Source organism: Onychostruthus taczanowskii, unplaced genomic scaffold (assembly GCF_017590055.1).
Source record: "Onychostruthus taczanowskii isolate IOZ18803 unplaced genomic scaffold, ASM1759005v1 scaffold14, whole genome shotgun sequence".
NCBI lineage: Eukaryota > Metazoa > Chordata > Aves > Passeriformes > Passeridae > Onychostruthus > Onychostruthus taczanowskii.
In genome coordinates this window covers 15802785-15826512 of record NW_024498573.1, presented here as the reverse complement: position 1 = coordinate 15826512, position 23728 = coordinate 15802785, and the positions used below count along the sequence as shown (strand labels likewise).

Below are 23728 nucleotides of genomic sequence, written 5' to 3'. Positions count from 1 at the left end.
CGCCTCCGCCTTTTACTTCCCCGCGGTGGCCGCGCTGCGCCTGCGCGGCGCTGGCGCGGGAGTTGCGCATGCGCGGCGCTGGCGCGGCCTCGGCATGGCGGAGGAGGCGGCGGTGCGGGCCCAGGCGGAGACCGTGCGGAGGCTCAAACAGGACAAGGCCGATGCTGACGAGGTGCGGGGGCTCGGGTGTTCCTGGGAATGGCGTGCTGGGGGAGCAGCAGCATGGCTGGGAGCGGCGGGGAATGAGAACGGGGGCGCCGGCGGTGTTGGAATGGGCAGGAGGGGCTTGGGAGAGCTGAGGGCGCCGGTGCTGGGAGAGGCTGCGGGGCGGTGGGTGGAGAACTGGGAGTACTGCTGAGGGGGCTACTGGTGAGGGGGCTACTGGTGAGGGGGCTACTGGTGAGGGGGCTACTGGTGAGGGGGCTACTGGTGTGGGGGTTACTGGTGTGGGGTTACTGGGCCAGGGCTGGCGGCATTGGGAAGAGAGGGGTCGAGAAGGGTGGCAGTGCGGGGCTGGGAAGTGGCAGGGCTGAGGGTGCAGGGGAGACTCCTGGTGGGAGCTGCTGATAGCGGTGTTCGATTGAATGGAAGGATGCTTGGGAGAGTTAGGACTGGGAGGAGGATGCTGGAAACTGCTAATGCTGGTGTGTGTAGCAGGAGCTCCTGGTGGTGGGGATAGGAATGGAGAGATAGCTGTGGATGGTAATGGAGGTTGTGGGAGTCAGGGAATGGTGGGGGTGTTTGCGTTGCTGAGATAGAGGTGCTTGTATGAGAAGTGGGAAGTACTGGAGAGGAGCAGGGCATGTCCCTCTGGTTGCTGAGAAACCAGGAATAGTGGGTGCATTGAGGTTGTGGAGTCCCGGGCGCTGGGAATGCTGAGGTTGAAGGTACTGGGGAAGGCAGTGGCTGGGCCTGGTGGGTGGTCTTATCCCCAGCTCCCTCCTTGCTCCATCCCCAGATTGCAAAGGAAGTGGCAAAGCTGCTTGAGATGAAGGCGCAGCTGGGGACAGATGAGGGGAAACACAAGTTTGTGCTGAAGACCCCAAAGGTAACTCCCCTCTCCTGTGCCTCTCTATCCATGTGCTCCCCCAGACACACAGCCAGCACCCCCTACGCTTCTGTGAGCCAAAGTCCAGCATGGCCACACCTGTCTTTGTCTACACTGTTTCTGTTTCGACTTTCACTTTTAGCAGCAAGGGGGTGAGGGATGAAAGCATTCCCTGACAGCATTCAACCCAGATACCCACCACCTTAGAGACTTCTGGGTGCTTCTGTGACATTCCAACCACTGCTGGTGTGGTCAGAAAATTCCCTTCTAATCAGTCCGTATTGTAGCTGCCCAGTGTGAGAGGGCTCATATCTGTCCTTGGTCTGAGGGGCTCATTTACTGAACAGCTGCTGGAATTTCTGTGTCCTCTTGTGGAAGGACCCTTCCTTTACAAGTAGTTTTTCAGCCTCCAGGCTCCTAAGAATAGTGTCCACAATGCAATTTCTGCTGAAATACTTTGTAACCTAAATGTTTCATCACTGGCAGTTGATCAGAGAGCACCTGCTTCCATGCTGTGGTGTGGAGACAGTTATGAATCTGTTCATTAACAAACCAGGCTATGGTGATGCCCCTGACATAGGAAATCATAGACACATGGAGTGGTTTGGGTTGGAAAGACCTTAAGCTCATCTTGTTCCACCCCCTGCCATGGCTTCCACTGTCCCAGGTTGCTCCAAGCCCCATCCAGCCTGGCCTGGGACACTTCTAGAGATGAGGCAGCCACAGCTTCTCTGGGCAGCCCCATAGGGAAGAATTTATTCCCAATACTTAAAAGTCTCAAAACTGTCCTTTGTCCGTTTTCTTTATGATATGTTTTGTTGAATGTAATTGTGGTGTGATGCCTGGAAAGTGAAAGGATATTTCACTGTTTAGAAGTATGGAGAAGGGGATTTTGTAGCTCAGTTGAGTTTCCAGCCCATCTCAGGCTTGTCAATGGCAGCTGAAGGCCACCTGAGTGATCTGTGGGTGGGGGTGCTTCCTCCTGCCTAACTGGTTTTATAAAGTGCAAGTTGGAAGTCTAGCTAATAACAATGATTTTTATGTTACTGAGAGCATGAAGGTGGTCATTGAAGTAATTCAGTGATCCTTGACACCAAAGAAATGGAAAGAGTGCATGGCCCTGTGAATTGCAGACAGACATTTCACAGGTGTTGCATTTTGAAAGATGATTTTTCTCTCTGTTTGGCAATTGCAGAGCTGATGGTTGTTGCACAGTTTCAGAGCATGTCTGTCCTCTGTTTCCACCTTTGGGGTGGCTCACTGGGCAGGGTCTGGCTAATAGGTCTGAATCAGAGGTGAGGACAGGTCCTGGTTGCACTGTCAGGCTTGAAAGCACTGAATTCTGACTGCTGGATCTGTTTTATCTCCTTTGCTCCCTGTACTGTGAAACTCCTGACTTAGGTTTCACTCTGCAGACCACGGCAGACTCTCTCTGAGCTGTGTCCTGATGTTTTTCAGCGTTTTTAGTGCTGTTGACCAATATCTGGTGTCTGGACCTGATCTCTCTGGCTTTGTGAGCAGTATGGCAGCATCTTTCTCATGCCATGCCTCTAACCCAAAGTGTGCTTTGCTCCTTTTGTTCCCTCATGCCAGGGCACGCGGGATTTCGGCCCCAAGGAAATGGCCATCCGTGAGAGGGCCTTCAAAGCCATCATCTCCTGCTTCAAGCGCCACGGGGCCGAAGTCATCGACACGCCGGTGTTCGAGCTGAAGGTGGGTGAGGACACAGCAGGTCGGCTGAGCTGCTGAGGATCCTGCAGCTCAGAGTGTTGAGGGCTGAGTATCCTTCTGTTCCTAGGCATTCTTCCTTTCTCTCCTTGTTTTCTGTGTGCTCTAGGGCTGATCCCTGACACTGAAGATGCTGTTTGTTTGTGTGTTGTTTTGTTGCAGGAGACACTGACAGGGAAATATGGTGAAGACTCAAAGCTCATCTATGATCTAAAGGATCAGGGAGGAGAGCTGCTGTCCCTGCGCTATGACCTGACAGTATCCTGCCACAGCTGGTGCTGAGGGGCCTTGGCAGTCCTCCTTTTGGGGCAGCACTGTCCTGAGTGGGAGGAGGGACCCCAAACTGACAGGGAGAGCATGAGCAGGCAGTGTGGTTCAGTAGTGCAGAATCCTTGCTGAGTTATTCACTGTGCATTGCTTCTGTTTGGTGAAGGAACGGTTAGAGTCATGGAATATCCTGAGCTGATCCCAAGGATCATTAAGTGCAACTCCTGACCCTGCACAGGACACTCCAGCCAAGTGCCTGAGTGCATTTTCCAAATGCTCCTTGAGCTCTCTCAGGTCTGGTGCCACTACCACTTCCTTGGGGAGCCTGTGCCCAACAACGCTCTGGGGGAAGAACCTTTTCCTGACATCTAGCCTAACCCTGCCCTGACACAGCTTCATGCCCAAGTCTGTGGAAGTACAGAAGATCTGTACTGAGTGTGGTTTCTCCCAGGCAGGGTTCCCAGAGCAGGCTGCTGCAGTACACAGCCCACGTGACACTGAGATCCAGCCTAAGGTGCTGCTGGAAGAAGCCTGAAGGGACACTTCAGCAGCGTGTGTGGGGACCTTGGGGAGCTGGGATAAGTCCAGCTGTCTCTTAGCAGTCCTTTGCCCCTGGGGTGCTGGGTGGGAGGCAGTGAGGACCCAGTGCTGCCTGTGACTGATAACTGGGGGAATGATCCCTTCTCGTTGCCATCCTTAACTCTGTCTCAGGTGCCCTTTGCTCGCTACCTGGCCATGAACAAGATCACCAACATCAAGCGCTACCACATTGCCAAGGTGTACAGGAGGGACAACCCGGCCATGACCAGGGGCCGCTACCGCGAGTTCTACCAGTGTGTGAGTGTGGCTGTGGGCAGGGACACTGCTGGGACAGGCTGTGGCTGGGCAGCGCCTGTGGACACGTAGCACTGTCAAAATAACAGCTGAGTTACCCTTCCCTGTGCCTGTGGAAAGCTCTGAAGGATCCACTCATCTTCTCCTTAGTGTGTCCTTATGAGTGTGAAAAACAACTGGGCAGTGGGAGAGTGGGTGTGACAGCTGTGACACGGTGCTGGCGTGGTGTGGAACTTTGTCACAGAGCCCCCAGGTATCACCTCCTTTGCACTGTATGGGAGGGCAGCTCCTTGCTCCATCCCACAGTACTTGCTGGATGGGTGGTGGGGAAGAATTTCCTTCTGACCCAAATCTGGCAACAGTTCAACTCTGGGTGTGTTAGCAGGACATGCCAACCAGGCAAGGCAGTAGCATAGGTACTTCCCTTCCATGTTTGGTCAATTTTAACTTCAAAGGAAGGAAAAACCCAGAGGCCAAATTACAGAACAAGTAACAAAGCAATTTCCTTCATGGTTCTGTCGTAGTAGCCCTAAGGAACAGCTTTGCTCTGCTCTACTGACACAGTCCCCAGGGACTCGTATTGCAAACAATTTCTTTTGTTTGAGAATATTCCTACTTCATTATACAACCCCTGGGAATACCTTCCAGCTTTGGCTTGGTGATTCCTGTTTCCAGATGACTTGGGGTCATTGCCTCCTGTTTCATTTGCTCCAAGATCTCACTCCTAGGATAGCTGGAAATGGTCTTCTAATATCCAGGCTAAATTTATTTGTATCTGATTGTTTCCTTCCTCTCGTTTAAAGAGTTCAGCTCTTAAAATAATAGCTATCATCCCCTGATATGTATTCTTCTCCTTCCCCAGGTAAACATTTGGGAAATGTTTAGAGAAATCTTCCCCTCCTTAGGCCACATAAATCATGCTCTGTTACCTTTGTTACCTTTTCTCCTTGGATATCTTTTCATTCTTTTCTCAGCCTAGAACCTTTTCCTGCAGCTTTTCTTCAGTGTAATTCACCAGCCCCTGTTTTTTTTTTTCAGTGGGATTTCATCTGTGCCATTTACAGCGATGTTGGCACTTTCCTGACTTCCTGTACACTTCCTGTACTTCCTCAGCCAACTTTCCCAGGGATTGCATCAGCCCTTTTTGCACTCTGCTGATTAGGAATTAACTATGTGATCCCATCTCTTCCTCCAATGCCCCAGTTTATTTTGAGAGCTTGGTGAAGCCCCGTTGAAATATATCCACATAATGAAAATTATTCCTGAACCCAAAATCTCACTGAAGACTTTGCATTTGGGGATTCCTAAACAGGAGTTGAAGAAGGGCTCTCTTGTTGCCTCTGTGTTTTATTTCTCTCTGAACACTGATGTTTCCAATCAGGGGATACCAGCCTATTAAAGCAGCTTGATGTTGGGCTTTGGTTCTTCTATGTGCTAGTTCATGTGGTGATCTCTGGTGGGGACAACTCAGGGTTTCTTTTTCTGTCTTAGCAGTTGAAACTCTTTGCTTCTCTTGCCTTCCCTAATCATTAACTTGATTGGCATGCGTATTAAAAATGCATCCTAAGAATCAAGGCGAAACATTTGGCATTTAGGTCATAGCAAATGAGAAGTAATTTTTCCTCTTCTTTCTGGTTCCTTTGTTCTGTTTATTTACTACTGCTCCTCCTTTTTGTTGTTTTCTTGAGGATCTCTGTTTCAGAGTGTCACACAGCAACTGCAGTGTACAAACTCTTTGAAATGCAGTGGACATGAGAGCACTGCTGCTTCCATGGTAGAGGTCCTAACCCACATCCTGTCCCTTCTGGATTGACTCTGTAAGGGATAGTGCTCCCTCACATCCCAGTTCTGTTGGGTTTTGTATACAAACTGCTGTTACCAGCAGTCAAAGCTGTTTCTCTGCAGCTGTGCTGTGGTGCTGAATTGCTCACTGCCTTTTCCTGTGCCCCCAGGACTTTGACATTGCTGGGCAGTTTGACCCGATGATTCCCGATGCCGAGTGCCTGAAGATCGTGCACGAGATCCTGAGTGACCTGCAGCTCGGGGACTTTGTCATCAAGGTGAGACTGGGTGGGTTCTCTGTGCCACAGTGGGAAGCAGTGGTCATTGTTCTGTGGTTTTACACAGTAGCACCTGCTCCCACTCTAAGGCTTGACTTAGAAGTTTGTCCCTCCTCTCTGCCTGGAAACAAATGTGCTTCCTCTTGTGTTCAAGACAGGACCTCCACTTGGGTTTGCTTTGAGCTGGGAATGACAGGAGTTTTCCTGAGGCTGCAGCTGACAGTGTTCTCTGCAGAACTCATCACAGTCCCTTGCAAAATTCCAGCAGCCAGCTAGAATGATAGAATGGTCTGGTTTGGAAGGGACCTTAAATATAATCCAGTTCCATTACACTGCCATGGACAGGGACACCTTCCACCATCCCACGTTGCTCCAAGCCGTGTCCAGCCTGGTCCTGAACACCTGCAGGAGTGGGGCAGTCACAGCTTCTCTGGACAACCTGTGCCAGGGTCTGACCACCTCTATCGAAAAACATTTATTCCTAATATCTATCTAAGCAGGTGATTGTCATATTCACTGTCTGCAGTAAAACAGGCTCTGGTCCAGGATTCCTGCCCTTATCCTAGCTGCCAATGTCTCCTTAGCAGGGGCATCTGCTCAGTGTGTGTGGTATTGCCTGCAGACTCCTGCCTTTCTACCAAGTCCTTTTTAGAGCTGAAGCATTTCCTAGACCAAGAGTTGTGCCCTTTGCTTGCAGACACCTCTGTTCCCTTAGGATGGCAGCAGATGGTGCTCAATGTGTAAGTGAGGCAGGATGGGAAAGGTGCACAGGTGCAGTAGAGCAGGGGGTAGGAGTGCTGGATGCACAGTAGGGCAGTAGGATCTATGAGGGACCTGGAGCTGGGCCATTCCTGGGCACTGTAGGCTGGATGTTGTGTTCCTGTTGCAGCCCCATGGAGCAGGGGCCAGGTACTTCCCCTTGAACCTATCTGGGTGAGATGAAGGAACTGGGTGTTTGGGCAGCGGTGAAAGTGGTGCCTTTGAGGATGAAGATGCTCCTGCAGTGGGAAGCAACAGAATAACCTGCCTGTAGTTATTCTTGTCTCCCACAAGGCACTTTCTGGTTCATGTTGATGCTGGATTTGAGGATTCCAAATTCCTGTGCAGTTTCTTTGTTTCTGACTAATTGTAGATGTTCTCACTACCCATGGAAATGTTGACTCCGCCTGAGTCTTTGGCCTTAACTATGTGCTCTTACAGAGCATAATTAAGCTGTATAATTCACTATACTATCATTAAAAATAAATCCTCACTGAGGATTTAACCTAATCAGATGTCCCTTTTCTCTTCTGCTGGTATTGCAGGGTAATACTCTGAATTCCTCTTCTTGGCTGTGGTCCGTTCCTGAGCTGTTTTTACATGTCTGCATGAGGAGACTCTTATGCCCTGATGGGTTTTTTCCCTCTGTTGGGTGGAGGTGTCTGTGGCTCTAGAAGGAAATGTGATGGCTCTGCCCAGGCTTGGTAGATGTCAATTGTGCTATTGGTCTGCACTGGGAAGCTCAGCTCCCCAAGAATGGGAAACGGAAATTACAAATAGCAAAAAAAACCCTTGACAGATGTCTCATATTCTCTTCCATGCTTCAAACTACAGGGGAATGAAGTAGGACACGGCTGAAGCAGCTGCTTGAGTTGATAATTGCTGATGTGCTGCTCCCTTTCCCCCAGGTCAACGACCGGCGCATCCTCGATGGGATGTTTGCAGTTTGTGGGGTCCCGGACAGCAAATTCCGAACCATCTGCTCCAGTGTTGACAAGCTGGATAAGGTAAGGGCTGGAGCCCCAGGCTGCATCTGCTGCTGCTGGGGTCTCAGTGAATGAACCATGGTCCATGAGAATTGGCTGGAAAACACTGATAAGCATCGAGTTGTTCCCACCTTTCCCTGAAGGGGATACATGCAGGGCACAGCATTCACTTAGGAAGAATGGATCCTCTGTTTTGTTATCCACTATCCCATGAGGTCCTGATAAAAAGAAGGGTGAGAGGGAACTTCCTTCATGTAGGAAATTCAATATCCCATATCTTCACCTGCTCAGGGTGTTGGTGCTTATGAACCAGGCTCATGAAAACCTGCACAAAATTAGGCTAGGGCGTATTAAAAACAGCAGCTTGTGTCTCCTCGGATGTGGTCATGGTTCTTTGTTGAAGGGTGAACTGCCTTTTCCTATGGAGGACTCATCAGATGGTCACATGAAGGCAGCTGGAGGAGGTCTCACTCCCTGTTAGCAGAGATCCATTGCAGAGGCATGACCAAAGTTTGGGGTTTGGGGCTGTGTATGTGTGGAAAAGCAATGGGAAGGGAGCACTGGACTTCTTTCTGATGGGATCATTTCCTTGTGATTTATCTCAGTTCAGCTGGATGTGATCAGGACTCTGGTTCTCTGACTCGTGGTCAGTGGGAAGATGGCAGCATATTATGCTTCCACTGGGTTTTTTCCCTTACCCAACCAATACCTCACACCTTTCCAGGTGATTCCATGACCAGCAACACTTTCCTGAGTGGTGTTTATGACTAAGTACCTAACCAGGGAAACCACAACAGCAAGATGGGTCTCAGACTTGGTGGTTATATAGTGCTGATTTTTGATTCTAGCCAGAAATCAAAGTAAAAGTGTTTTTATAGGGTTGGGATACAAACAGACTGTGCAGAGGTACAAGAAATGGAGTTATGCACACATGACTGCTCTCTGAGAGGTGCTACTTCGCTCATGCATCTTCCAACCATGATGATGGGATTCTGCAATGCAGAGGAGAGCCCATGTCCCTGGTGCAGTGGCTGATGCCCTTCTCTCCCCTCACAGGTGCCATGGGAAGAAGTGAGGAGTGAGATGGTGGGAGAGAAGGGGCTCTCTCCCGAGGCTGCGGATCGCATCGGGGAGTATGTCCAGCTCCACGGTGAGCACCACGGGGTGCTGCCCTTGGCCTTGTTCTGGGCTGGGGGTGGAAGGTGCAGGGCACAGACCCGGCTGGCCGGGGCCACGGTGCCGGGCGCCGCTGCCCTGGCACACCTGAGGCATGGCTGGTCCCCGCAGGTGGGCTGGACCTGATCGAGCAGCTTCTCCAGGACCCAAAGCTGTCCCAGAACAAGGTGGCCAAGGAAGGGCTGGGGGACATGAAGCTGCTGTTTGAGTACCTGACCCTGTTTGGCATCACAGGGAAGGTGAGGAGGTGTGGGGGCAGGAGGGGGCTGCCCGGGTGGGCCCTGGCGAGCAGGCGGTGACGGGGCCGCCCTTGTGCCCTGCAGATCTCCTTCGACCTGAGCCTGGCGCGGGGCCTGGACTATTACACGGGGGTGATCTTTGAGGCTGTGCTGCTGCAGCAGGAGAAGGAGCACGTGGAGGAGCCGGTCAGCGTTGGGAGCGTGGCTGGGGGCGGCCGCTATGACGGGCTGGTGGGCATGTTTGATGCCAAGGGCCGCAAGGTGCCCTGTGTGGGGGTCAGCATCGGCATCGAGCGCATCTTCTCCATCCTGGAACAGAGACTGGAGGTAGGTGCCTGTGGTGCTCAGCTAAGCATGGTTAATCCCCCACTCCAGCAGATGCTGAAGTGAGTGTTCCTTGCCCCAGCCTTTGGAGAAGCCAGCCAGGCCAGTGTTGTGCTCTGCACCAGGAATCAGAACCAGGATATAACCTCCAATTCTCTCTGGCCTGGCAGATGGTATCTGGGGCTCCCACTGAAGACAAGACCCTTCTTCCCACAGCCCTTAGACATGGCTTCTCCATCTGCAGCTGGTGGGAGCACTTTAATCCTCAGCAGGGGAAGGTACCTTAGTGTTTCCCACTGCATTAGGCATCCACATGAGCCCACATCCTCCTTAGTGAGGCAGCATTGTTCTGCAGGGGAGGCAGCAGCCTCACACATCTATTTGTCCTGCCTGTGGCACTGCAGAGACCAGACAGGTATCACATGTTCCAGGGCAGGAACTGCAGTGCCTCTAGGGGTTTCCTAGACAGCTTTTTCCTCTTCCCTCTCCTCAAAGTTGTACTGTTCTGCATCCCAATCAATGGGTGTTAAATAAGTCTTTGTAAAATGTACAAAATGGGCTACATCTTCCCTTCCCCCAGAAGTCGGCTGTTAGTTCTCTCTTGGCAGCCAGACACAACTGGAATTTCTAAATAGAAACTGAATTCCTCCCCCACCACCTCCAGTCCTGGCCAGGTTTGTTCCTTTGCAGGTGACCTTTTAAAGGCTTCTTCCTTCAGCAAGGCAGCAGGGAAATGCCACATGGAGTATCCAACATCTGCCACAGGGGTTGGTGGAGCATTCAGCTTGCTGCTGTTTAACCCATAGTTAGAACCTCAGCTGTAGAGCTCTTCTGGGTGTGTTGCTTCTGAGCTGCTTGGAGCAGGTCTTTGGAGGCCCTTGGGTGCGGAGAAACAGGAGGAAGACTGTATTAAGCACAGATCATGGACAATTGATTCCGCTCTAGGATGAGATCTGTGGGCCCTCTGTGACTCTGAGTTAAGGCTGTTAATCCCTCTGAGCCCAGTCCTCTTCAGTGCTAGATTGATGGAGCTGAGTGGTGACCCATCCTGCTCATAGAATCTCAGGTGTCTTGGTGTGTCTGTGGCATCTTCTGAGTCCTGTCCCCTCTCTAGGCCTCTGAGGAAAAGATCAGGACAACAGAGACACAGGTGCTGGTGGCCTCTGCCCAAAAGAAGCTCCTTGAAGAGCGACTGAAGCTCATCTCCGAACTGTGGGATGCTGGGATCAAGGTATCACTGGGTGATGGCAAAGCCAAGAGCTGCCTGGTTTACTGTCTGGGAATGCACCAGATGTGGCTTTGCTTTGGGAAGGAGTTACAGGGAGCAGGTGGGGAGCAGACTGCCTTCCTGAATGGAGCCTTCCTCTTCGCAGTGTCCCAAATCATGGGCTCTCCAGGAAGGGCTGGACAGCAGGACTTGTTTAGCCCTATAACTGGAAGACCTTGTTGAAGCTGGTGCCCAGCCTTCTCGAGGAGTCCATCCTGTCCCCACCACACAACCTCTCAGTCACCAGACTGACCCAGCAGTGCCTGTTTGAAGGGGTCCAGTGAAACATCCCAGTTTGATGATTTGTGCTCTGGCTTTGTTCCAGGCAGAGATGCTGTACAAGAAGAACCCCAAGCTGCTGAATCAGCTGCAGTACTGTGAGGAGACAGGCATCCCTCTTGTCGCCATTGTGGGTGAGCAGGAGCTCAAAGATGGAGTCGTCAAGCTGCGGATCGTGGCAACCAGGGAGGAGGTACGGCCTGTGGCATGGGGGGTTGGCTTTGTGACCCTTCAGCCCAGCCCAAACCTGCCCTCCAGGCCCAGTGGTGTTTCCAGCAAGTTCTGTAACACCCCATATTCCAGTTCCTTGCCCCATGCAGCTTCCTGGAGTCATGAAGTGCTGTTGTGTCCAGCTCTGGGGAGTTTCCTATCGCGTGGGCCCCTTGAACTCTCAGTTCAGGAGCCTGGAGCATGGAGGGATGATTCAGTGGCGCTCTTGGAATGAGTGAGACTGAACAGAACTTGGTTAACCCTGAACTGCAGGGTTGCTCTGTGCCTGTTACCTCAGGACAGATTCCCAAAACAGGGAACACTGGAATCTGTAGCTAAGATCACTGCATAGATCAGTAACTTAGGAACCAGTGGGAAGAGCACCTTTCTCACAAACCATTATGCAGGAGAGGGTTTATTGGGGTTGCTGGTGTGTGCCGCTCTTTCAGGTTCAGCTCTGTGGCTGCTGCAGCCCACTGGATCCCAGTAGAGAGACTGGTGGCACCTTGGTGTGACCTCCTGAGACACAGGGCCACGACTGTGGTGACGTGTCAAGCTGCTGGAGTTGTACTGAAGGAAATTTTTGCTCCCCTGTGTAGGTCAATGTTCGAAGGGAGAGCCTGGTGGAGGAGATCAGGATACGAACGAGTCAGTGTTAACCCCTTCGGATGCCTCTGCTCCTTTGCTGGATTCCAGCGGACAGATCTGCTGTAACTGCCTTCACCAGGCTGTGCAGCAGTGGGTGGGGTGTCAGGGTGACTTTGAAAGCTGTATTTATTCTTGTCTTAAGCCTTTCCTTCCCTGGTGGGAGCCAAGAGGCTGCACTGACTCCTGTGCCATGCCCTGGCCCTTGAGAATGTTGCTGGAAAGATGTTGTGGAAGTGGCTCTGGCAGATGCTGGCCGCATGTCTGCCGCTGCGACCCATGGAGCCCCGTGTTGGCAGCAGATCCCGGGGGTTTGGCTGCAGCTTCTTGTTCCCGTCGCTTTGAATAACCATCCCAGCCCATCTCTCTGCTCTGGCTGCAGGGGGGTGACCTTATCCCCAGCAAAATGTAATGGCGCTGCTCCCAGAAACATAATAAATCTGTCTGTCCCCTGCTGTGTCTCCTTGCTGCTCGGGGCAGGGATTTGCTCACCTGCCTCGTTAAGCTGAAGCTGTTCTTTAAAGGTCATGGTGGATGTTTCTGCAGCCATAACGTTCCCTCCTCCCTCTGGGTGCCCCTGGTGCTGCCAACCCCTGTGACAAGTGCAGAGCCAAGCCCCCCACAGCCAGGTGGGGCTCCGTGAGTGACCTCCCAGTCACGGTGTGACACAACCCCCAATCTGCTGTGGGTGGCTCGCCCCCTTCGCTGCTGAGCCACACATTTTGCCTGATATCTCCAGAACAGGTCAGTTTTTAAAAAAGTTTTTTGTGGCTCCCTAAACAAGGGTTAGACATGAATAAAGAAACAATACATCTTTTCTGTGCATAAAAGGGTAAGACAGGGGCGTGGCTGGGAAAGCAAGGTAAGAAAAGACTAGGAAAAGGTGGAACAAGGAGGTAGAGGCAGAACAAGGCAAGGGAAGGAAAATTAAGGCAAGGAAGGGGTATGCAAGGCCTCCCTTGTCAGACCTTGCCAGCTCCTCCCTTGCCCGTGCGCCGACGGGAGCCCCGTGAAAGGTTCTTGGGGCGCTTTTGGGCCGGCGCTGCTGCTCCCGCCTCCAGGCGGGCCTGCTCTGCCGCACTGGCTGCGGCCCGTTCCTGTGCACCGCATTTATAGCCTCCTGCCGGCACAGCGCGGCCCGGCGCAGCCAATCACAGCCACAGGGCATGCCGGCGCAGCCAATCACAGCCACAGGGCATGCCCGACCCAGCCAATCCCGGCCCGCCTGTTCCCGCTCCGCTCATTTCCCTGAGCTCCGCTCTCCCCTCAGGCCCTGCCTCCACCGCCCCGGGAGCCGGCCCCGCCCTCTCCCCGCCGTCCCCTCCTTCCCCGGGGAGAACTCCCAGCCGGGACCTGAACGGGGAGTCCCCGTCGGCCCTTCCCGGGCCCCAGAAGCACCTGCCGCGGGCTGCCGCAGTGAGGCTGCGGCTCCGCCGTCTCCCGGAGCGACGCCTCTGGCGAAAGGGAGGGCGAGGCCAGGCTGAGGGACGGGGCCGTGGCTGAGCGGGCGGAGCTTGGCGGGACGGCGGCCAGATTGAAAGGGCGGCTGTGATTGGACGACGCGGAGAAAGGCGGGCTCGGATTGGCGGAGCCGGGCTCTGCTTCTGTCCTGGTGGGCGGGGCTTGGAGTCTGTGGGGAGCGGCCGAGGGGAGCCGGGGGTGCTCGGGAGGGGACGAGGGCCGGACGGCGAGGGCCGGACGGCGCCCTTCCCGCGGGTCCGGGTGCCTCCAGGCGAGGGCAGGAGCCCTTCCCGCGGGTCCGGGTGCCTCCAGGCGAGGCCAAGAAGGGTCAGATAAACAAGGCACGGAACAGGCTGGCAAGGGAGGGATTGGTACAGCGAGGCAAGGGAAGGAAATCGAGGCATGGGAGGAGAAGGCAAGGATGGGGAAGGGAAGGGAAGGGAAGGGAAGGGAAGGGAAGGGAAGGGAAGGGAAGGGGTGGTGGACGAGGCAAATGCGAGCTTTGTAAGGCGAGGAAGGGAGGGGTAGGGAGGAGCAGGCCGGTGAGCCATAGTCAATGGAGGGACAAGGTACGTAAGGCAATGCCGGGGAGCGGCTGAAAGGCGAGGCAAGGCAGTGCCCGGGAGCGGCACAGGCTCGGGCAGAGGGGCTGGAACGCTGCCCTGATGGAAAAGGCCCTGGGAATGCTGAGTGTGCCCCAGAGCATCAGGAGGCCACGGGCATCTGGCCTGTAGCTCTGTAGTGTGACCAGCAGGACCAGGCCAGTGACTTCCCCTCTGTCCTGGGTGAGACCACACCCCGAGTGCTGCATCCAGTTCATCCATGATGAGCCCATCACGGCAAGAAAGACTTTGAGGGGTTGTTTCATGACCAGAGAAAGGAATGGAACTGGGGAAGGGTCTGCAGTGTCAGTGCTCTGAGGAGCAGCTGAGGGAGCTGGGGGCTCAGGTTGGAGACAAGGACACTCGGGGACCTTCTCGCTGTCTTCAGCTCCCTGAGAGGAGGGTGGAGATCAGAGTCTTCTCCCAGGGAACAAGGGACAGGATGAGAGGAAATGGCCTCAAACTGCACCAGGGGAGGTTCAGGCTGAACATCAGGAAGAATTTTTTCATGGAAAGGATGGATAAGCACTGGAACAGGCTGTCCAGAGCAGGGTGAAATGACCATCTCTGGAACTGTGCACAAAACAACTGCACCCAGCACTCAGAGCTCCAGTCTGGTTGACAAGGTGGTGGTTGGTCACAGGTTGGACTCAATGATTTCTGGAGGTACTTTTCAACTTTAAAGTGTGATAAAAAGGGCAAAGAAGAGCACTGAAAGCCACTTTTGCTGATCTTTTAAATTTAGAATGTTTAATTACATTTTTAGACATTCATTTCTGTTTGCAGTTACACTTTTCTGTAGGTTGTGCATGTCAGCATTGGGCTGTTGAAATAAAAGCCTCCAGCAGGGTTAAAACTGAGAACACAGATAGTAAATATGAATTGAACCTTTTCAGTAAATGAAGCATCTACTTTCATCATTAAAATGAAAACAAACCCAGATTTTTTTTGTTGTTGATTGATGGCTCTGGTAGTAACTAAAGAAAAAAGAACAAACCTAGTGCAATACAAAACATGCAACTGTTCAGTGATTTCAGACACTGTCCAGTGATTTCAGCCCCTCAGTGGGCTGATTAACTGTTTCAAATGCTGAAACATGCAGAAATGTAGGTGATAATCTGTGTTTCACCTTAACAATAAGGCCAGAGGAGCTTCCTCTTCATAAACTGCTGAATAGAAGTATATTGCATAGTTTTCAGCTTAGAAAATTAAAATTAAATAGTACTCTTATTAAAATGCTAGGTAATAATACCAGGCACTAATTCTTACCCGGTTTAAATGAAGACAAAGGACATTTCTGAAGCTGAAGTTTGATGCTGATGCAACATTTCCCCCCATATATTTATACAGCTTAAGGTTTATATGTTTCCTTTTGATGCTTTTTAGCATGTACCTCAAGTCTTTACTCATCATAACTATTAGGTGGTGGAACTAATTAATAAGAGAGCAGAACTGCTGCAATGGAGGTAATTTAGATTTTAGTTTAAAGCAGTCAAAATATGCTTAGAACCTCTTGATACAATTCCACATCACTAGAAGGAATCCTGTGAATTAGCAAAGGAAAGCAGCCAGTTGGCACTGGTGATCCAGTGGTTAAAAGTTGCAAAGTTGTGATTGATTTCCCCACTAATGATGTAGCTAAAGCTGTTTGGTGGCCTGGGGTGCTGGTTCTGGGAAGCATCAGAACTGGCTCCAAGAAATCAGATGAAGCCAAGAGCAGCATTTACTCTCGCTAACACTCAACATTTTAGCTGCTGATTTTGAGTTCCTTTGAGAAGTACTGGTTCCTCACATCAATTGTTTGTGTTTCAGAGTGTGTGCGCTTCAAACGGGCAGGGAATCGATTTCCTCATCCTCAAACCCCACCCCCAGGCTTTCTGAGATGGATTAGGAGTGGGTGACAGAAAATTTAAATGTGTTATCTGAGTGTGTGTGAAGCAGCTTGAGAAATCGAAACTATGGATACTTCTGCACTCTGTATTATAAGAGAGGTGTGAAATGATCAGAGGATATTAACAGCATTTCTTAAAAAAACCTACAGAAGAGGCAGTGCTCCAGAGAACTCTGTGGGATATGGGATGGAACTGCATGTACCAATGAAATCCATAGTTAGTGCCAATAGCTCACAGCAGCTCTGCAAATCAGTGCTGTTTACAGGAACCAGGCAGTAAAACAGAAAAAAAACCCCAAAAAACCAAAAAAAAAATTGCTTATTGGAATTAGAGTTTCAAATGTGATACCCTGGGATTTTTTTCTGCTTTTCAAAGTCTTGGTTCCAAGATCTAGGGGGTTGATTTGGACTTGTCTTAGTTCATCTTGTGGCTTCTTCCTTTTGTCTCTGCTTGACTTGCACAATTGAGGTGGAAATAAGTGATGGTGGAAGCACAGAAACAGCTTAAACTGTGTTTTTTTCTGCCAGGTAGGGTGTTGGGACAGGGATATTTGATAACTACAGATAGCTGAGTCTGGGCTGCATAGCATGATCTTGGTTTTTCAATGGCTGGGAGGAAGGTAGTGGAAAAGTAGAATTGTTACCTAATATTTCACTTGATTTCTTTTTGAAAGGTTTTCATAACCTGAAAATTATTGATCTGTCACATCAGAAACCTCCTTCTCCAGAGTGAATGAAGGCATGCACCAGAAACATCACCTGATGGAAAGTGGATATTTTCTTTGAGGGGGATTCTGTCTTTTGTCTCAGGAGCAGTGCAGAGAGAAACCTTGTATGTTTATCCCCTGGAAATATGGCATACACAAAGGATCTGGTTGGGAGATATCTATTTTGTTATCTTAGGTAAAACTGCGCTGGACCTGCAGCTGTGGAGTGTTTTCATGTAATGAGCCTCTTTAGGAGTCTTTTGATCTGCAGCTGACAGATCTGAGAGCCCAGACTGCTCCAAGGAAGCCATGTGAGTGTTTTTGAGTGTTTTTTTCACTTTTTGAGGGAAGTGTCAGGAGCTGAGAGATTCCCCCTTATGTTGTGAAGAGATCTAGCTGGAGAGTGTTTTTTTCACTTTTTGAGGGAAGTGTCAGAGGAGCTGAGAGATTCCCCCTTATATTGTGAAGAGATCTAGCTGGTGATTGTACTAGGAAGATAAAATTCAATCTTTACAAGGAGAAGTCTTATTCCCCTTCTCCAGGATTTCATTATTCAAGCCAGAAGAAGAGTTTTGGTTTCTAACCCAGCACCAAAAATGACACCACTGTACTTCTACTTCAGGCCCAAACCAAACAAAACCAAACCCAGATCTCTCACTCTTCAGGGCCAACACCAGAAAATTATGGGTTGTAGAATTACAAAATGTCTCACACCTTTCCCTGGAAAGTACAATGGGTATAGGCTTTCCTTAGCCTTATCCTTACAGTTTCCTTATCCTTTTCCTCTTGTGAACCACCAAAATCTTCCCCACTCTCACGCAGGCAGCTCTGAACAGGGAGCACCACTGCACAGAAGAAAGATGATTTAATGAGGGTCCAGGACAGCCTGCAGTGCTGAAACATGCTGCTGAGGCTGGCAAGCCTACCTACCACTGCCCACACACCACCAGAACATTTCCTCTTTTCCTTCTGCCTTTCTGTGCTTTTTCCTCCCCTGGTCCCTCCCTTTCCCCTTCCCATGAAACATCCCTTATGCCATTTCATACAATCCATGGGTTCTGCTCTGCACCATCCCCAAATTCTCCTCCCTTGCTCTAAGTCTGATATCACCAGGGCCATCATCACCCTTAAGCTTCATGACATTGCCAGGAGAGAGTTGCCTTACCTTGGTGGGCTTGGACGAGCCAGAGGAGGAGTGGGGACAGTTTGTGTTGGGGTTGTTGCCTCCTGTCTGATGAGCTGAGCGTGGTTTTTGAAAGTGAAATGTGTGTTGAGACAAGGACAAGGAGAGATGTGCAGCAGGGGATACCAGAGCACTACCAGTCACCACCATAAACTCGGTCCTGGTAGGGGGAGCTCACTCCTGGAAACTGGAAAAGGTGGGATCTGGGGAAAGCAGAGGTCAAGGTGAGACCTGTGACCCCTCAGACACATCTGAGCACAGGGAGCCACGAGCCCCCCCTGCTCTGCTGTGTGGGTTTGGGTTGGGTTAGGGAAATAATGTCCCAAGGCCACAGTGCTTGAATGGAGTGTTAGAAATCTGACTAGCTCTGGACAGATGCAGAAGAAAAAGCCTGTATCCAAAAAAGGAGCTGCCACCAGGAGACAGAAATTATTGTGGACAACTGCAAAACTGGATTATGGAGCTGGTGCTGTTCTCAGGCCAGGTGAGCAAGATTAAAATGCATAAAGGAGCGGAGGGTGTCTCACAAAATCAGGGGCATGTTATCCCATGGAATGCATGAATGAGACCAAGCAAAGGAAAAGAGAGACCAAGCATGGAAAATTCATCCTGCACGTCCAAAATCTGCTCTGAAGAAGAAAAGGTGGAGACGCCACCTATAGCAATCCATCTTGGAATATTCCATCAGGTACCTGTAGCTTGGAAGGACTTTTTCCTGAGCAGTACTCAAGGAGCTCCCTGGGGAATTCAGGTGTACAACAAATGTCTCCAGAGCTTCTGTCCCTGTGTGCTGATCATTAGCCAAGACAGAATGGAAAGAAGTCTCAAACTGGAGATGCAAAGCTCTGGGTCCCTGGTGAGAAGGGGAAGGTAACCAGCACAGACTTCATCACTGGCTGATGGAGGCTGGACACAGGTGGAGGGGAACGGGCAGACCCGGGCATGGATGGAGAATGAGCATGGGATAAGCATGGGTGGAGAGGAATGATGGTGATTTGTGGGGACAGGAAAGGGAATGAAGGAACGCTAAGAGCGGATGGAGGGAGGGGAACGAACCCGAGGGCACAAAGGGCTGACCTGGCTCTGCTGTCTATCGCACCCAGAAACCTTTCCAGCCCCAAAACCCCTTCCCTCCTCAGGATCCCACCTTCTGTCCCGAGGCACACCCCAAGGCCCCGGACATCCCCGCCCCTTCCCCAGCTCCGGCGGGGGCGCCGCGCCGGGCGGGCGGCGGGGCCATGCTGGGCAAGGACTACATGCTGGCCATCGTCCTGGTCAACTGCGACGGTCAGCGCGGCGGGCAGGGCGGGCACGGCACGGGCACAGCCGGCGGGCTCAGGGGCGGCTTGCAGGAGCCGGCCGGTCGGAGCGCGCCGCCACCGCGGCCCGGGCTCGCTCCGGCCGAGCTGCGCCACGGGCTCGAGTCGGTGCCCGCGCACGGCTGGGGGTGCGGGGGCCACCGCCATCGCACCCTCCGGCTGCAGCACAATCCTCTGCCCGGATCCCGGCGTCTGTCCCGGCCCCTTTCCTGGCCGAGGGCAGGGGCACTGAGCTGGCGGCCACGGGCCAAGCCTGAGCCCGGGTGCCCCGCAGGGCTCCCGGCCTGGCAGGCCCAGGCTGCCCCTGCCCTCTGTGCCCTGCCGGGGTTCGCTGTCCCCCCGGGAGCCAGCGAGGCAATTCCCTGCCCTGGGGTCTGCTACTGCTGCAGCCTTGCTGGCATCGTGCCATGTTCCCTTGCCAGGCTGCTCTCCTGGCCCATGCACCCAGCCACGCACCCAGAGGCCACTGCAGGACCCTTCTGCTGCTGGGCAAAGCTGGTGGCTCTTCAGGGCAACTGGGGGATCCTTCTCCCCACCCCGTGTCTCACACTGCCTCTCTGCACAGACAACATCTGGAGCGACCAGAGCCTGGAGACAGACCCCGATCTTCCCCCAGGCTGGAGGAAAATCTGTGACTCTCTGGGTACCTATTACTGGCATGTGCCAACAGGCACGACACAGTGGCAGCACCCTGCACGCAGCACCAGCCCAGGAGGGCACACGGAGGCTGATGGAGATGAGACACTCCAGGGAAGGGTAGGGAATGTGGGCAGGGGTGTGAGGGCTGGTGTTGGATTCCACCCCTGGCAGAATCCTGCTAAAGGACCCTCTGGGCATGACTGGTCCAGCCTCCCCTTGGAGCACCCTGTCTGTGTGACCCTGAAGTCCTGCTCAGCCCATTAATGTCTGGGGTTAAGCCGTTTGAAAGGCTCCAGCAGGCCCCATCCTGGAGCTTATCCTAGTTGGACTCATCTTGACTATCCAGGACGCTCACAAGCTTGTTGCAGTCCTGGGAGGGAGGGCTCCTACCTGGTGCCTCCTGCCTGCTAATCTCCGGTCACCCCCTTCCTCCTCTCTCCCAGGAATGCCATGGCCCTGCAGCAAAGCACTCGGCGAAGGACCGGCCCATTCCCAGCCCTATGGCTTCGCTGTCCCGGAGGTAGGGCTATCCTTGTGCTTTGCTGGCTTGTTTGTGGGCTACCATTGATCCCGAGCTGTGCTGGGCCCTGGTGCTCCCCCGCAGAGCAGACCCCATGCTGAAACCAGCAGGACCATGCTGGGCACCCCCATGGGATGCTTCCCAGCTGGTGGCAAGGGGGTCTGCTTGTTCCAGAGCACCCTGATGCTTCCCTGGGTGCCCCAGGAGCATGCAGAGGGAGCTGCCCCTCACTGCCCCATCCCTCTGCAGGCACTCACTGTCCTGGCATGGAGATGACTTCCAGCACAGCGCAGAGCCCGGCTCCAAGGTACTGCACCCGCCAGCTTCACTGCCGCATCGTGGGCTGTGCTGGCAGAAGAGGAGGAGGGTGGCAGCTGGCAGGGACGTGGATGGGAGCCAGAGCAGGGGTGACCACTCTGGCACGGTGAGGCGTGTGGGATGGAGGTGGCTGTGCCAGTGGCACTGAAGCCCCTCGTGTCTCTGCTCAGTGCTTTGCTGTGCGCTCTCTGGGCTGGGTGGAGATCCCCGAGGAGGACCTGGCACCTGGCAAGAGCAGCATCGCCGTCAACAACTGCATCCAGCAGCTCTCCAACAGCAAGGGCCAGGGCTCTGCGGAGAACCAGGGCGAGGTAAGAGCCTGGGATGGTGCTGCCAGGCAGGGTCCCTCCCCAAGGCCACTGTTGTTGAGGCTGGATGGCGCTGAAAAGGGGAGCAGGTGGTAGAATCACCTCTCTACAGAGGGCATCCATCCAATGGTTCCAGGTGCAGAGCAGGTGGGTCTGACAGGGCTGTTCCTTGGGAACAGAGCCAGGGTGCCTGGGTGGGTTCCCCACACAAGGGAACAGTAACTGGGAAGAGCAGGGCTGACCCCACAGTTGGGGCAGAGTGGGCTGACGGGGAAGGGGTTTGCCTACACAGGGGCTGGGTGCTGGGGATGCCCAGGCTGTCTGCCAGGCTGAGGGAACCACTGCCCCTCTGCAGGGCCAGGATCTAGTGATGATTCTGAAGAAGGACACCATGAGCCTGGTGGACCCCCTGGACCGCAGCCTCATCCACCGCCAGCCCATCCTCAACATCCGTGTCTGGGGCGTTGGCTGCAACAACGGCAGGTGCCAGGGGCGAGGGCAGAGCTAGGGGCCAGGGGGGTGGCTCTGCCCGCCTGGGGGGAGGCACCCCAGCAGTGACCTGTCCCCTCTCCTCCCTCCCGACTGCCACCACGGCTGCAGGGACAGGTAAGGGGGCACGGGGCTGGGGGGCAATACAGGCAGGGGGCTGCCTCTGTCGGGGTCTCACTGGCTTGCTCGTGGCCTTGCAGAGACTTCGCCTTCGTGGCCAGTGACAAGGACACCTGCGTCCTCAAGTGTCACGTCTTCCACTGCAACGTGCCTGCCAAGGGCATCGCCAAGGCTCTGCATGAGATGTGCTCCAAGGTGGGACGCAGGGGTGTGAGCACGGCCTGGGGATCTCGGGGGTGAGGGGAGGCTCCGGGATCCCGGTCTCTTGCAGATCGTGGCCGAGCGAGCTGTAGCGAGCAGCAGGCTGCCCCGCGCTGCCACGCTGGAGCCCATCTCTGCCGAGGACCTGCCACTGCAAGGTACCGTCCCCCCACGGCCCCCGCCCACAGTCCGCATGTGAGCCAGAGCCCTCTGGCTTGTCCGGCTGTTTCCCCGGGGTCCTTGGGGATGGGGGACACAGCGGGGGACACAGATGTAGCTCCCCCTCTCCCGTCCTGGCAGTGGATATCCTAGAAGCGGTGAGGCAGTCGATGCAGACCTACGAGGCGCTGTACATCGGCAGCCTGCCCGTGCCCAGGGCCATGGGTAAGCGCGGCTGCTCCCCCGCAGCTGGGGCCGCCCAGGAGGCCCCGCCGTGCCGGAGGCGGCCGGGCAGCCGTGCCCTGTCGCCGGGCGGCTCCTGCCCGCCCCTCGCCCGCAGCCGGGGCCGGTGGGACGCGGTGTCCCTCTCCCCAGGGATGGATGTGTTGAACGAGGCCATCGAGAAGCTGACGAGGCGCCCTGGGCGGGAGAACTGGACGCCCTCCGTCATCTACGTGTCGGACACGGCCATGAGGGTGCACCCGGCGCAGGTGGGGAGGGAACCGGGGGCTCTGGCCGGACGGGCACGGCGCTGCCCCCGGCAGAGCGGTCCTGGGGGGCGGCGGGGCTGCCCGGGTGGCGGCCAGGGGTGGATGGGCCCGCGGGGTCCCCGCAGGAGCCCGAGGAGGCGGCGCACATCTGGGAGTGCCAGGTGCGGTACGTGACCTTCCTGGGGGTGGGCCGGGACGCGCACACCTTCGCGCTCATCGTGGACACGGGGCGACGCTTCCAGTGCGCGGCCTTCTGGTGCGAGCCCGACGCCGGCACCATCTCGGAGGCGGTGCAGGCCGCCTGCATGGTGAGCAGCGGCGGCACCGCGGCTGGGCACGGCCCTGGGGAGGCCGGGGTGTCCCCGGTGCCGAGTGCCCCGCGCTGCCTCTCGTGTCCCCGCAGGTGCAGTACCAGAAGTGCCTCGTGGCCGCCGCGCCGGGGGCGAAGGCGAAGAGCGCGGCTGGCCGGGGCCGGGCCGGGCCGGCGGCCGCGGGGGACGCTGCCCGCGGGGCGGCCAAGGCGGGAGGAGGCGGCGGCGGGGCGGGGGCCGGGCCCCGCAAGCGGGGACTCTTCTCCTTCCTGGAGGTGTTCCGCCTCCGGCGGGCCCTCCTGCACAGCCCGTAGCGAGCTGCGCCGGGCCGGGGTCGGGGCCGGAGTCGCCGGGGAGGAGCCCCCGGCCCCGGCCCCAACCCCAACCCCGGCCCCGGCCCCGAGGTGTTCCGCCTCCGGCGGGCCCTCCTGCACAGCCCGTAGCGAGCTGCGCCGGGCCGGGGTCGGGGCCGGAGTCCCGGGGGGGGAGCCCCCGGCCCCACCCCCAACCCCACCCCCGCCCCCGGCCCCGGCCCCGAGCGCGGCCCCGGCGGGGCGGGGACAGGCCCGGCCCCGCCCCTCCCGCCCATCCCCGCCTCACGGGCCGGAAGGGGCGGGGTCGGGCGTGACGTGGCGGGATGGCGGAGTCCTACGTGAAGCCGGGTGAGGGGGCGCGGGGCGCGCGCGCGGCACTTCCGGTGCGGGGTGGGGGGTCCCGGTCCCGGACACCGCGGGTCTGCCCGGGCGGGGCCGCGGGGCCGCGACCGGGGATCGGCTCCGCCGGGGCCCGTGTGTGGGGGACGCCGGGGCTGTTCCGGGTGCGGGGAGCGCCGGGAGGGACGTGCCGGAGGTTCCGCCTGGCGCGGAGGCTCCTCGGGCTCCTCCGGTCTCACGGCGCCGTTCGCTGCTGCAGGGAACCAGGAGCGCGGCTGGAACGACCCCCCCCAGTTCTCGTACGGGCTGCAAGCGCAAGCCGGGGGCTCCCGCCGGACCCCGCTCACCCGCCGGGCCCCCGCTCCGCCCGCGGGGGCACCCCCAGGTCAGCACCGTGGAGCCGCCACAGCTCCTCTCCCTGCCCGGCCAGGCCCGGCCCCGCAGCCGCGGTGCTGGGGGCTGCGGGGCCGGGGCTCGCTGCCAGCCGGGTCCGAGCTGACGGGCTCGGCGCCTCTGCCCTGCAGGTGCCCCCCC

The 23728-nt window shown here is 55.3% G+C and overlaps 3 protein-coding genes across 3 annotated transcripts in view; all 3 read left to right on the top strand.

Moving 5' to 3' along the window:
- Positions 1-44: 44 nt before the first annotated feature.
- Positions 45-12276, top strand: HARS1 (histidyl-tRNA synthetase 1). Its single transcript, XM_041398068.1, has 13 exons — positions 45-172; positions 959-1048; positions 2642-2761; positions 2939-3034; positions 3755-3880; positions 5830-5937; positions 7605-7703; positions 8739-8832; positions 8970-9097; positions 9182-9424; positions 10536-10652; positions 11014-11160; positions 11777-12276. The coding sequence occupies exons 1-13, from the start codon at positions 95-97 to the stop codon at positions 11834-11836; spliced, it is 1506 nt and encodes a 501-aa protein (XP_041254002.1). The 5' UTR covers positions 45-94; the 3' UTR covers positions 11837-12276.
- A 5414-nt stretch (positions 12277-17690) lies between these two features.
- APBB3 (amyloid beta precursor protein binding family B member 3) lies at positions 17691-22937 on the top strand. Its single transcript, XM_041397989.1, has 12 exons — positions 17691-18536; positions 19551-20144; positions 20394-20451; positions 20633-20773; positions 21126-21253; positions 21371-21376; positions 21460-21574; positions 21651-21738; positions 21881-21964; positions 22115-22230; positions 22356-22538; positions 22634-22937. The coding sequence occupies exons 2-12, from the start codon at positions 20125-20127 to the stop codon at positions 22853-22855; spliced, it is 1161 nt and encodes a 386-aa protein (XP_041253923.1). The 5' UTR covers positions 17691-18536; positions 19551-20124; the 3' UTR covers positions 22856-22937.
- Positions 22938-22963: 26 nt separating this feature from the next.
- Positions 22964-23728, top strand: part of SRA1 (steroid receptor RNA activator 1) — a 1758-nt gene continuing 993 nt past the window's right edge. Inside the window, exons 1-2 of the mRNA XM_041397895.1 lie at positions 22964-23203; positions 23454-23714. Coding sequence (XP_041253829.1) covers positions 23179-23203; positions 23454-23714 — 286 coding nt within the window. The 5' untranslated portion in view covers positions 22964-23178. The remainder of the gene's footprint in view (positions 23204-23453; positions 23715-23728) is intronic.

What these genes read in the sequence shown, in the direction of transcription:
- HARS1 (XM_041398068.1), top strand. Translation starts at nt 95, where the DNA reads ATGGCGGAGGAGGCGGCGGTGCGGGCCCAGGCGGAGACCGTGCGGAGG. An exon ending in GTGTTGACAAGCTGGATAAG is followed by an intron (nt 7,704 to 8,738) that starts GTAAGGGCTGGA and finishes CTCCCCTCACAG; the next exon opens with GTGCCATGGGAAGAAGTGAG. An exon ending in TCCTGGAACAGAGACTGGAG is followed by an intron (nt 9,425 to 10,535) that starts GTAGGTGCCTGT and finishes TCCCCTCTCTAG; the next exon opens with GCCTCTGAGGAAAAGATCAG.
- APBB3 (XM_041397989.1), top strand. Translation starts at nt 20,125, where the DNA reads ATGGCTTCGCTGTCCCGGAG. An exon ending in TGCATGAGATGTGCTCCAAG is followed by an intron (nt 21,575 to 21,650) that starts GTGGGACGCAGG and finishes GGTCTCTTGCAG; the next exon opens with ATCGTGGCCGAGCGAGCTGT. An exon ending in CGAGGACCTGCCACTGCAAG is followed by an intron (nt 21,739 to 21,880) that starts GTACCGTCCCCC and finishes CCGTCCTGGCAG; the next exon opens with TGGATATCCTAGAAGCGGTG.